The sequence below is a fragment of the Triticum dicoccoides genome, chromosome 5A, assembly GCF_002162155.2.
Source record: "Triticum dicoccoides isolate Atlit2015 ecotype Zavitan chromosome 5A, WEW_v2.0, whole genome shotgun sequence".
NCBI classification, from domain to species: Eukaryota; Viridiplantae; Streptophyta; class Magnoliopsida; order Poales; family Poaceae; genus Triticum; species Triticum dicoccoides.
In genome coordinates, this window is record NC_041388.1 from 408,751,938 (window position 1) to 408,764,576 (window position 12,639).

Sequence of the window (12,639 nt, forward strand, 5' to 3'; positions counted from 1 at the left end):
AGTAGGACTCTCCTGGCGCGCCCTCCCTTGGCCGGCCAGCCTCCCCCCTCTAGTCCTTTATATACTGAGGTAGAGGCGCCCTAGAACACACAAGTTGATCCACGTGATCTATTCCTTAGCCGTATGCGGTGCCCCCAGCCACCATATTCCTCGATAATACTGTAGCGGAGTTTAGGCGAAGCCCTGCTGCTGTAGTGCATCAAGATCGTCACCACACAGTCGTGCTGACGGAACTCTTCCCCGACACTTTGCTGGATCGGAGTCCGGGGATCGTCATCGAGCTGAACCTGTGCTCGAACTCGGAGGTGCCGTAGTTTCGGTGCTTGATCGGTTGGATCGTGAAGACGTACGACTACTTCCTCTACGTTGCGTCAACACTTCCGCAGTCGGTCTGTGTGGGTACGTAGACAACACTCTCCCCTCTCGTTGCTATGCATCACATGATCTTGCGTGTGCGTAGGAAATTTTTTGAAATTACTACGAAACCTAACAGCTCCCAACTGTGCCATCACTTTGTGTTGTTGCGTCTCGTAGCACTGTGCTTTTCACCATGTATCTAACAGGGATCAATGCGGAGTAGTTTGCTGGGTGTCTGACGCATGGTCGTTGCCGCGTACCCGCCATGCCCAACCATGAGCACGAGTAGATGGAGCAGACATACACACGCGGCTCTGAACACGCAAGGACCTAGAGCATGTGGATGTGGCACTAGTGAAAACTCATGGCTCGCAAGCATGTATGTCGTCTTCCACTTCCACTTCGATGCCGCCTACCCTTCTACCCATCCGACCACATTATCTTCATCAACGTTTTGCGCGACGAACAATGCCTCAGTTTGCGCTGTTGTATGTCCAACGTGCGAAGCTTTTGCAAATCACAGCGGTGCGCGTGGAGGATGGCATGCGTCGCGCGAAATAGGATTGACCTGTTCGAAGTTCATGTTTTTTATCTTTTCATATGTAATAACAATTAAAGAAAATTGAATACAACATTTAAAAATATCATTTCAACTCAAAAAAATTATTAAAAATTCCATAAAACCGAAATAATTATATCAGACTTTGGAAAAATATTTTCCATCCATTTTTATAAATCCATATTGTTTCAGAAATTCTATTTTGGGCCTTATAATAATTATCGAAAAATAATCTCATGGTTCAAATAATGCCAAAATATTTTTCGAGTCCAAATAATATTCACATCATTTTCAGCTATTTTATTTGGAGGAAGTCACTCTATCTCTTCTCATGTTTGAATTGAAAACTGTTTGTTTGAATATTCTAAAATCCAAATAAATTTCAAATGCATCCAATATCCAGACGGAGCACTTTGGGAAAATCATTTTATCCCCTCTCTTTTCAAATACAAAGTTGAAATGCTACCCAAACAGTCAAACTCTAACAAAGGTGAATGCAAAACAATTATTACACCATAGCGTATTCGAGAAAAAAAACAATTATTACAAATTTAGATATTTTTTGGGATGTTACATGCAAACTGCGAATCAGTACTACCGGCCCAATCCAAAATCAACCGGGCAATCTCGGAAAGAATCAGGTCCGGTTCAGCATCCTCCTTTCTGAGACCCATCGCAGTCCGCCGCTGTCCGCTCGCCCAAACCCCGCGCCGCACAGCCGCCACGGCCAGCAGCAGCAGCAACACACCCGCCGCAAAACCCGCGCCTGCCGGCCGCCCATGTCTCCCTCCGCGCCGCCGGCCGCCCTCCGCCTCGCGAGCCCGCCCAAAGCCCTCCTCCCCGCGCTCTCACCGTCCTCCGCCCGCTCCCCCCGCCTCTCCATGTCGACGACCCCCTCTCGTCCCCGCGCCACACCGCTCGCCGCGACAGCTGGCGGAGGCGGCGCGGCCCCTTCCCTCCTCGCCGCGGACCCGGGCCACCGCGACTCCGTCATCCTCGCCGCGCGCGGTGCCATGACGAACTGCCTCGGCGAGACCCACCTCGACCTCGTCGTCCCCGGGCTCCGCCTCGCCGCCAAGGGCAAGGTGAGCAAAGAGTCGACTTACCTGCTACGGGAGGTTCTCGAAGGTTCTGTTGAGTGACCGTTGGTGTTTGATGTGCAGGTGAGGGATGTCTACGAGAGCGGGGAGCACCTGGTGCTGGTGACCACCGACCGTCAGAGCGCGTTCGACCGTGTCCTCGCCTCCATCCCATTCAAAGGGCAGGTATGCTCCTCAGCCGTTACCATCATATGTTAATGTTGATAGGCATAGGATTCTTCAGTTATGCTTCAAGCTTGCTTTAGTAAAGTTGCCATAGCAAGGTCACCCCGTATGATGCAGGTTTTCTACTCATAATTCAAGTTTCAGATTAATCCCTCTTTAAAGTTATGATGGTCCATTTTTGAAGTAATACAACAAGCCTGAAGCATTTGTTCATAGTCATGTCTACAATTGATGTGCACAACGTTGTTACGCTGCATGATGCATCATCTTATCTGTCCCTATGCACAGAAGTGCAGAACCTGAATATATTAGAGTCAGGACAAAGTCGCCACTGCTATAAGTTACTCTGTTGTGCTTGAACACAAATGTTGATTTCAGGTTCTTAACGAGACAAGCCTTTGGTGGTTCAATAGGACCAGTCACATCACTCCAAATGCAGTGGTCTCTAGTCCTGACAGGAATGTGACAATTGCCAAAAGGTGCTCAGTTTTTCCAGTTGAATTTGTTGGTGAGACCTAACTCATGCTGCATATCTTGCTTATTTCTTCTACTAGTTTGCAATCTTACCAGGCATAATCTTGATGGAAGTGCTAAGCAATTAGTTTGTTTTCAGTGAGGGGATTCGTTACTGGAAGCACTGATACATCACTATGGACAGTTTATAACAAGGGCGTGAGGAATTACTGTGGAAATGCCATTCCTGATGGTATGCTAACCAATATTGATACAATCTGGATGTCTCTTCCTTCTCTCTTATGAGTGGATTCCTTGTTACAGGCATGGTAAAGAATCAAAAGCTGCCAGCAAATATCCTCACGCCAACAACTAAAGCTGCTGATCATGATGTCCCTATCACTCCTGATGAGGTTTCTCCTTTTTCTTTTCCTTCCTGAAATTCTGTCTCTTCCCATATTCTAGAACATAGAGAAATCCATGTTGTAAGGATCAGATCTCCTCCAAACTAATACTAGTTTATAGAGGGAAAGTATTACTACATGATCTTAGATTATTTTCTAATATTGGCATAGAAATAATTAAAAGCTTAAAGACTCATCATTCTGTAAGAAGGTTGCTGCTAGTAATTGAAGTTTATCGTTCACTTGCTAATAGTAAATATATCTACTTTAGTGATGTGTAGTGCATTACACCTTTTATTCTTTATTGAAGTTTTCCTGCTGAGACTACCTTCTGTTGTTACATTATTTTCCGTTGAAAGAGCCCCTTATTTATGATGGTATTCTTCAGATAGTCAAGTCAGGGCTGATGTCCAAGGATGATTTTGATGAGGCAAGAAGCAAAGCCTTAAGCTTATTTGAGTGTGGACAGGTAACCTTTTATGTCATCTCCTTTCTAGAAGCTCCCAGGTCCATGTTTAGGGCCCTCCCCAGTTGACTTCACTGACCATGTTTGACATATTGAGCTTGGAATACTTATCTTTCATTGCCAATGCTTCTCTTTTGATCCTTGTTGTTTGTCCTCTTAATTTAATATGTGCCCATAGTTATTATTTTGTAAATATATCTACATGGAGGCACATATTTAATTGTTTTGAGACAATATAGTACAGTGAGTTGAGACCCTGTGCATGCTATTTTTATCCACTGCCCACCTATAGCCGTAGCTGATTGTTCTCTTCTTGCAGAAAGTGGCATTAGAGAATGGAGTAATTCTAGTTGACACAAAGTATGAGTTTGGAAAAACAGCTGATGGGACAGTTGTGTTAATTGACGAGGTTGTGTTTTCTGACTTACCCTTTCTTCTATGTGTTAAGTTACTTTTTGCTATCCTTCCTATGCATGGAGCAAAATCCCATGAGGTTTCTCTCTTGTGTATAAGCATATACATGTTACAGTTCTTTCAGTGTAGACACTTACGCTTTGGTACTTTTAATGTGTGATATATTCAACCTGTATGGTTAGACTTGACATCTTTGCACTAAGTAACTAACTATACACATGGAAAAGATCCTAGAGACTTTACAGTGTCTGTATTCATTTTGTTGAAATATTTCCTGGGATCTTGAGTTTTTACTTCTACAAAATCATGATGATATCCTCCTCCTTCTTGTTGTTGTTGTTGTTGTAAAATCATGATGATATCCTCCTTTCCAATAAGCAGGTACATACACCTGACTCCAGCAGATATTGGATTGCTAATTCATATGAAGAGAGATTCAAATCTGGCCTTGAACCTGAAAATGTTGACAAGGTAACCTACAATTATTCGTACACACAAACGCTAAAGGGTGCCCTTTACTCTCCTGTGACTTTCCGCGTCAGTAATACTATGTATAATGGAAATACTGAAAAGTTGATTTAATTTTCATCAGGAGTTCTTAAGGCTGTGGTTCAAGAATAATTGCAATCCATATGAAGATAAGGTATCTTACTTTTCTTCCCGGTCTGATTGTTAACACTGTTTAAGCATGTCTTCCATACTGAGCCAGTTATCAATCCTAAATTAATCATGGAACTGCCAGTCAAAATCTTCCATTGCATCCATTCCGTAGTTTGTTTTTGCTTATTAATTATTCTGAAACACAGGTTCTTCCAGAAGCTCCAGAAGAATTAGTTTCTGAACTTGCTTGGCGGTATGTTAGTTTCTATAGCTTCCCCTTGTTTTCCACATAAAGGCAATTTTGCAACCACCAGATTGTTGTTCATCTCTATGTATATGAAACTGAAGAAAGCATGATATCTTGTAGTAGTTCGCTAAACTGTTTCCATGAATATCCACTGCAGGTACATATTCCTGTTTGAAACAATTACAAATACGAAGTTTGAGATCCCAGAAACACAGGTATGTAGAGGACTGCTTTTATGCTTCTTGCTTAGTACCCCCTCCGTCACAAAATAAGTGTCTCAACTTTACTACAATTTTAGTACAAAGGTGTAGCAAAGTTGAGACACTTATTTTGGGACGGAGGGAGTAGTAACCAAACACTCGAGCCTTGTTTTGTTAACTGCAGGAACCGATCCATGAGAGGATATCAAGGAACGTGGCACAAGCCTTACGGAATTTATAATTGCTAACACTGAAAAAAGCACTTGCTCGTGACAATAAGAGGTGCACTTTTGCTACTAAGATTCCCTGTAGTTGCTATGTGCACATGAGAGCTATGAGCTGATGAGCCCATTGAAGATTGTTTTTTATTTTCGACGAGCAGGAATGCATATGCCTGGTTATGTAATGTGCGATAGAGTAGAGAGAAATAATTGAAAGTGGTCACTGTTTCTGTTTGGGTGAGCATCTGGTATGCTCCACTGTTGACTAAATCATGTTTGGAGTGCTGAAGAAGATAAATGCAATATGCAACCTTCTACCTGTCTTGTGTAAAAGTTGCAGAGGTCGCCCCAATTTTCGTTTGCAGAATTAACCATTTGACTCTGCCTTGTGCAAAATCGTTTTGGTACACACATTTCCCGAGCTATTTGTGAAGATTACGTATGACTTACATGTGACAACTCCCCAAAAAATAAATATCTGCTATTGAGATAACCCTCTGATCCACCATTTCGCGTCCCTGTCTCGTTGACTATTTGAACTAACTAAAACTACTTTCGGAGGGAGTTTTGACTCCTTGGAAGACGACCACGACCCGGCAACCCAGATCTGGACTTCTTTTATACTACTAGTTCACGAGCAGAGGAGGGATCAGACATCAAAGCAGCAAGCAGCATGGAGGCCCAACAATGGCGGAGAAGGTGTTTGGCATGTGGACGAGCCCGATGGCCATCCGGGTTGAGCCGGCAACATTTGTGACTAGGTTTGCACGAAACCATCAACTCGTTAATCTGTTGCATAAAACACCGTATTAGCAGTAAATTTGTTGCAAAAAGCACTGATCGAATGATTTGGCTCATTTAATCACTTTTTGACAAGTGGGGCCTAACTGTCAAGAGCTGACTTGGGAAACAAATGTTATACACACCCCTGAATCTAAAAATAAAAAGCAATCAACCCCTTTGCAACCGCTGCCTGCCCTCGCAACAAACCACGCCACCGCCGCCGGAAGCCCACCCGCCTCCCTGCCTCGATGACCGCAGCCCCGCTCGATTGGATCGAGAGGAGCTCCTCGATCTAGAGCCTCCCCTCGTCCTTGGGCCTTCCGGCTACCAGCGAACGCCGCCGGCGAACCAACCCGGCGCACCCGCCGCCCCTCTGCCCTGCTCCTTCTCCATCCTCCTTCTCTTCTCCCTGTGCCCTCTCTGACACAGCCGCCGGTTTCCGCAGGACCTCCATGGAGATCGCCCGATTTGCTACAAATCGCTATGGCCGCCTCCCCAACAACTCGCCGTTGGATCCGAGCATGCCCGATCTGGAGCACCTCTCCTGATCTCCCTCGCGCCCGACCCCGCCTAGATCCGGAGCCTCGCCGCCGGACCCCCTCCTCTGCGCCCCATTCCAGCCGCTGTCGGCCATGGCAGGAGCCACGCCGCCGCATACTGAAACGGACGCTCCGCTGTCACCATCCTGCCTTGCGCCGTCGTCGTCTGCACTTCGTTGTCCCCATCATCAACGCCATCAACACCGGCCTGGACGCCGCCGATCGCTGCAGCATCGGCAAGCCAACCTAAAAAATGAGCACACTCCGGCCACCTCCTCGTCCCTCGTCGCGGCCATAGCCAGGCAACAAGGACGACAACGGCGCCAGGGCGCCGCGTGCCGGACGAGTTCACGCTGCTTCGGCAGGAGGGATTGTGCACGGTGGTGTGCGTGTGGGGGGTCTGATTGCTTTTGTTTTTTTAATCTAGGGGTGTATGTGTTATTTTTTTTGCTAAGTTAATTCCTTACAATCTAGCCCCACTTGTAAGAAAGTGATTAAACGAGTGAAATCATTCAATCAGTGCTTTTTGCAACGACTTAACCGATTTTTGAGTGTTTTCTGCAACGGATTAACGAGTTGATGGTTTCATGCAAACCTAGCCGTAAATGTGGTGATTTTTTACAATTGACTCCCAAGAAGGTGCCGGTGCTGGTCCACGACGGCAAGCCCATCGCCGAGTCCACCGTCATCGTCGAGTACATCGACGAGGCGTGGAAGGACGGCTACCCCATCATGCCGGCCGATCCCTACGACCTCCTAGAGATATGCTCCTTAGGTACACACAGCAGCTCTAAAAATGACAGGATTGGGTTGGGGTTTGTTCAGTGCAACGCCGCCATCTACCCGGTCTTCACGGCGACCGGCGAGGCGCAGCGCGAGGTGGTGCGCGAGGCCCAGCGGTGCCTGAAGACGCTGGAGAAGGCCCTGGTGGGGAAGAAGTTCTGGGGGCGACGCCGTCGGCTACCTCGACGTCGTGCTTGGGTGGTACGCGCACTGGCTGCCTATCATCGAGGAGGTCTCCGGCGCCAGCGTGGTCACCGACGAGGAGCTGCCTCTGATGAAGGCCTGGTTCGGCCGGTTCCTGGCCGTCGACGTGGTGAAGGAGACCCTGCCGCCGAGGGACAAGCTCCTGGCGCTCAACAAGGCTCGCCGTGAGCAGCTGCTCTCGGCCTAGAGCAGCACCTGTTCCGAGCCTTCCAGCTAGTACTTAAGCTTCTGCCATGGATTATCCATGGTGGATAAATAAGCGGTGAGCATTTGCACATTGTGCAACAAATGTTTGGAGCTTCTTTCAGCCGCCTGCTTCACACTCCCAGTTTCCGTTATATATAAACTTCACCCATGATGTTATATATACGGTGCAATATACACTGCCTACTTATTTCCTCGAATGTGAAAACAAAAATGACAAGGCAAATGCACATCAGTTACTTGTTATTTTTCGAATTGAGGAGCATGTCTCACAATTTCACTTCATCATGAAATTGATAAAACACAGCAAATCGTGCCCAAAATGGTCCTGCTGAGCCAAAGCTACAGCGCTCATACAAGGCCGGAAGGCCCTGGCCTATAAAAAGTGACGCAGCACCAAGATGATAACCCCGCGGCCATCTAGCAGCTAAGGGCATGGCGACCCGCAAAAAATCTTCCGCATTCGTCCACGGACATAGATGTAGGAGACAACGCTACATCATCAACGACAACCTGCAAAAATCTTTCGTATTTATTCGCGGACATGAATGCGAGAGGCAGCCATCCAACGCTAGTGCATACATTTCAAATCATATTTTAAGAGCATCTACAGCTGGACTTGGCAAATTCTACCCCTCAAACACCCGGGGACGCGCCCGGGCGCGTCCGCTGGCACTGACCAGACACCCCTCAAATAACGTAACCCACATCCGGACACTTGTACTTTCATATCTCAAACCCATACAAACTCATGCAACTAAGTCGATGCACACACATCGTCCGGCTACTCCATCACTACTAACTAAACATGCCATCGGACTATCAAAATTTGGCATGTTTGGCTATGGTGGAGTTCATCCACGGATGCCCTTACCCTTCCCGACGCCCTTGCCATCCTTCTTGCGGAAGTATCGGTCGAAGACACAGTACCGATCGAGTCGGATCTGCTCGTCGCCATCACTATCCTCCTTCTCCTTCTTCGGTGGCAGTCCAGCCATGGCACGAACCGTCCGATTCTGCTCCCGGACGAGAGCACGCGTGTTCCTCCGCTGCCGTTTCTTCACAATGCGGGCGCGGATGGCTTCCTCCTCGGCGGCCGCCTGCACCGCCGCATCAGCCGCCTCCACCATCGCCATTTCCGCCGTGATACGGGCCTTGGCGGCCCTTATCCTCTCCTTCCCAGAGCGGGCCACCTGGTCCCGATGGGACTCATAGCATGTCTGACCGGTGATGGGGAAGGAGAGGGATTCCGGCTGCCGGGACCGCGAGGATATAGCCCCGGAGGACCCGAGCGCCTGGTGAGCCGACGCTATGGAGCCGCGGTGCACTACAAAAAAAAATACACTTCCGTGATGATACGTGTTTGTCACAGTAGGTCGCTTTTTTTGTCATGCATGTACATCCATGAAAAATTTATGACAGAATCAAGATAGTCATACCTGTGCTGTCGTAGAAGTGTTCCATGACATTACCAAAATTATCATCACGAAAGTGTCCACTTCCATGACGATAAATCACGCGTCACAGAAGTGCTTTCGTCAAGGGTGACTGACACGTGGCATCCACTGTAACGGAACGCCGTTAAGCTATCGGGTCGGGTTTTGGATCCGATAACCCGTTAACAGCCCCGACCAATGGGAAATTTCCACGTGTAAAATTCTTATTGGCCGGACGAAACACGTGTCAGCTCGTCAGTGGGTCAGATAGGCGCCTATGATACGTCGACACGTGGCACGGCCCAACAGAGGCCCATTCCTGTGAAAAGGCCGCCCCGTTTGACTTGGTCAAAAGGTGACGGGCCGGCCCATGTAAAGCCTGTTAACGACCTGTTCGCATATAGCCCATTTACATCCCGCTAACCCAAGACCCGTTACGCCCTATCCGAATTAGGCCTAGTAGCGTCATCTGGGCCATCCAATATGATTCCAGCCCGTTTTCACTTCTGGCCCATGTATGGACCATGACGTCTTTCGGCCCATATGAGGCCCTATGTAACTCTTGGCCTATTAACGGCCCGTGGTGAAACTGACCCCTAATGAACAGTGTATCACTTTACATCCATTAACGGCCCATGGTGAAACTGGCCCGTAATGAACAGTGTATCACTTTATACCCATTAACGGCCCGTTATTCCGTTGGTCTGTTTCCAGCCCATGTTATCTTTCGGCCTTCTCAGAGCCCATTTATTCTTGGGCTCATTTCCAGCATTCGTTTACTTACGGCCTGTTACTGTCATTTTCTGCTTGTGGGCCAAATTCAGCCCATAGTTACAGTCGGCCCGTTTGTGGTTCGTTAATACGTTGGGCCGTTTTCATAGCGTCATCAAATACGGCCTATTAACGATGGCCCGTTACGGTCGGCCCATGAATGGACGATTCCAACTCTAGCCCGTTTACGGCCATAATGCGGCCTGTTATTGGCCCATGTTTGGCCAATCGATCATACGGCCCGTATAAGGCCCATTGATGATACGGCCTGTAGAAGGCCCATTGTTTCTACGGCCCATAGAAGGCCTACTGTTTCTACGGCCCGTAAAAGGCCCACTATTTCTACGGTCGTAGGAGGCCCAGTGTCACTACAGTAAATATTAGCCCATGGTTATTGTGGCCTAGTTATAAAAAATAGGTTATTGCAGCCACTAGTTAACCGCGGAAAAAGAACTGCAATGACTACAAGCAAACAAATAAACAAGACAACAAGGAAATAAATAAGCAAGCAACTAACGCTAGGCTATCACGACTATTACACATATTACATCCACTGGGCATCAAAGTTCGCCACCAGTGCAAATATAGGGAACAAAGCAGCATATCATATACACTGGCCGTCAAAATTGGCCACGAGTGCAAATAAACGCGGCAACAAAACAAGAGCATAACTGAAACAACTTCAGAAGAGCTCAAGAAACGTTATCCTGGGTATCCACCATGCTGGCAATAAGCTTAGCAAGCTGATTAGCTTTGTCCTATTTGGCGCTAAAATCCTCCAACGCTTGCTGTTGCACCAGAAAGTATGCATCTGAATGCTCCAGGGACTTCCGCAGTCCTTCTGCTTCTTGTCGCAACACAACTGATCGATGTCTTTCAGCTTGTAGTTGAGACTCAAGAAACCGAACTGATTCAGACAGTGAGTTTGAATAGCTTGTGCAGGCGGTAGTGGCCAGTAACTCCAACACTAAACCAAGACGGGATGTGTCACTATCCTGAACCTTATCTGCATTACTTCCTTTACCGTTGCTTAATAAGGCATTCTTCCCCAATATTCTGTCAGCATTCTAAAAGAAGAAACAGGCAGACACATAACAAGTTTAGCATGTACTAGTATATGAAACTCATTTCGGTGAACCAGTTCATTAGTAAGGTGGACAGGATTAAACTACCAAGTCTTCTATTGCCAAGTACTAGTACATAATAAAAGCATCAAACAAACATATATCTATGTCCTATGGTAGCAATGGAATCTTAAATTAGAATAGTTGTTCTTCAGGTTTAGGCACTTGTTCTACATGAACAGAGTACAGTAAGACGCAATAATATAGTACTTAAAAATAGAAAATGAGCTCATAGACCTTACCACATTCTTGGTTCGGGACCAATACAGAACAAGGCGTTCCCAGTCATCGTCTAGTAAATGTGTCTCAGGAGAACGTAAGGGAATTTGAGTTTCTTTGCTGGTGAAGTACGTTTTCTTCAGGTAATTCTGATACTGCCACCAAGCATTCTTGAAGATAGCAGAGGTATTAGCACAGGTTACCTCATCCTGAGTTTCCAAATCGGTCCTTCTCTATAGAGAAAAATGGGAAAATTTGCTGTATTATAACCATCATGGAGGTAGGATGTATGTGACGAAGCAAAGTAATTGCCATGAATAACATTACTTACACATAACTCCTGGACAAACACTTGCAATTGGCATTTTCCTTCATCTTCAGTATAATATTTCCAAGATGGGAAGATACACACATACGATTTAACAACATCAAATGTGATAGATGCTAAACTACGACTAGCTGGTTGTGCTTCCTCCACAGGAATAGGCGTACTAACTGGTGGAGTTGGGGTTCGCCGTGATAGTACTGGCCCTTTGAGCACTGGAGCTGCCTTACTAACTACTCTTGTTTGGGAGCTCTATGGTGGAGATGGTGCTGTGTCAACAGGAACTGGGTTACTATCGGCTGGGGTTGGGGTTAGATTGGGTGAAGCTGGTTCTCTGTCCATCGTAGTAGGGGTACAATCTGCGAGAGTTTGGGTTATGTGTGGTAGGGCTGGTTCTTGTGCATGTACAACCGGGGTGCTATCTCCACCAAGAGGTATCACTGTTTTATTTGAAGATCGTGTTTTTAGTCCGCTAGATACTGGCATCACCCGCTCCAATTCAAATGGCTGATAAACATGAAACATAGTTGAATGTACAGACATTGTATGAGAGAAAGATGCAATAGATAGTATGGAAAAAAGAGGGCATGAAATAGTTGACATGTATATTGTTTAACTAAAACGGATAGCATGACATAATTTCACATATATGATGTCTATCTAAACTGGATAGCATAGCATAACATAATTCAAAGATATGATGAATAACTAAATGTGATCGCATGACATAATTCACCTACATGTTATCTAAGTAATCAGGATCGCATCATTTAATTCACATATGTGATTTATATGCTAAACAGAGGGCATTCGATATGATGTCTGAACTAAGAACATGGTGTTGAATATTGTGTATATGATGTCTAAACTATGCAATGCAAGACACCGTATGCATGATATGAGCAGTATAACCGTGCCAAGTTAGAGCATACACCTCAGTGGGGGAATAGAACTGGTCATCTATCTCTGAATCCATCTCTGAGGAGCTATCGAGACCCAACAAGAGATCTGCTTCGACAGGTAGCACTGTCTGCTCTGAAGGCCTTGTTTTCACTCCAGATTTTT

General features: G+C 46.4%; 1 protein-coding gene and 1 pseudogene across 1 annotated transcript; both read left to right on the top strand.

The window, feature by feature from the left end:
• Positions 1–1,600: 1,600 nt before the first annotated feature.
• On the top strand, positions 1,601–5,519 carry LOC119301889 (phosphoribosylaminoimidazole-succinocarboxamide synthase, chloroplastic-like). Its single transcript, XM_037578881.1, has 12 exons — positions 1,601–2,001; positions 2,080–2,181; positions 2,560–2,689; positions 2,795–2,887; positions 2,959–3,047; positions 3,427–3,507; positions 3,824–3,913; positions 4,300–4,389; positions 4,511–4,561; positions 4,725–4,771; positions 4,923–4,980; positions 5,150–5,519. Exons 1-12 carry the CDS (start codon positions 1,696–1,698, stop codon positions 5,204–5,206), a joined length of 1,194 nt encoding a protein of 397 aa, XP_037434778.1. The 5' UTR covers positions 1,601–1,695; the 3' UTR covers positions 5,207–5,519.
• Positions 5,520–6,059: 540 nt separating this feature from the next.
• LOC119301890 lies at positions 6,060–7,938 on the top strand (annotated as a pseudogene).
• The last annotated feature ends 4,701 nt before the right edge of the window (positions 7,939–12,639 follow it).

Excerpts from the sequence above, each read along its gene's own strand:
- LOC119301889 (XM_037578881.1), top strand. The coding sequence starts at position 1,696 with ATGTCTCCCTCCGCGCCGCCGGCCGCCCTCCGCCTCGCGAGCCCGCCC. Across the intron at positions 3,048-3,426 it reads TCCCTATCACTCCTGATGAG|ATAGTCAAGTCAGGGCTGAT; the intron begins GTTTCTCCTTTT and ends GGTATTCTTCAG. Across the intron at positions 4,390-4,510 it reads AACCTGAAAATGTTGACAAG|GAGTTCTTAAGGCTGTGGTT; the intron begins GTAACCTACAAT and ends AATTTTCATCAG.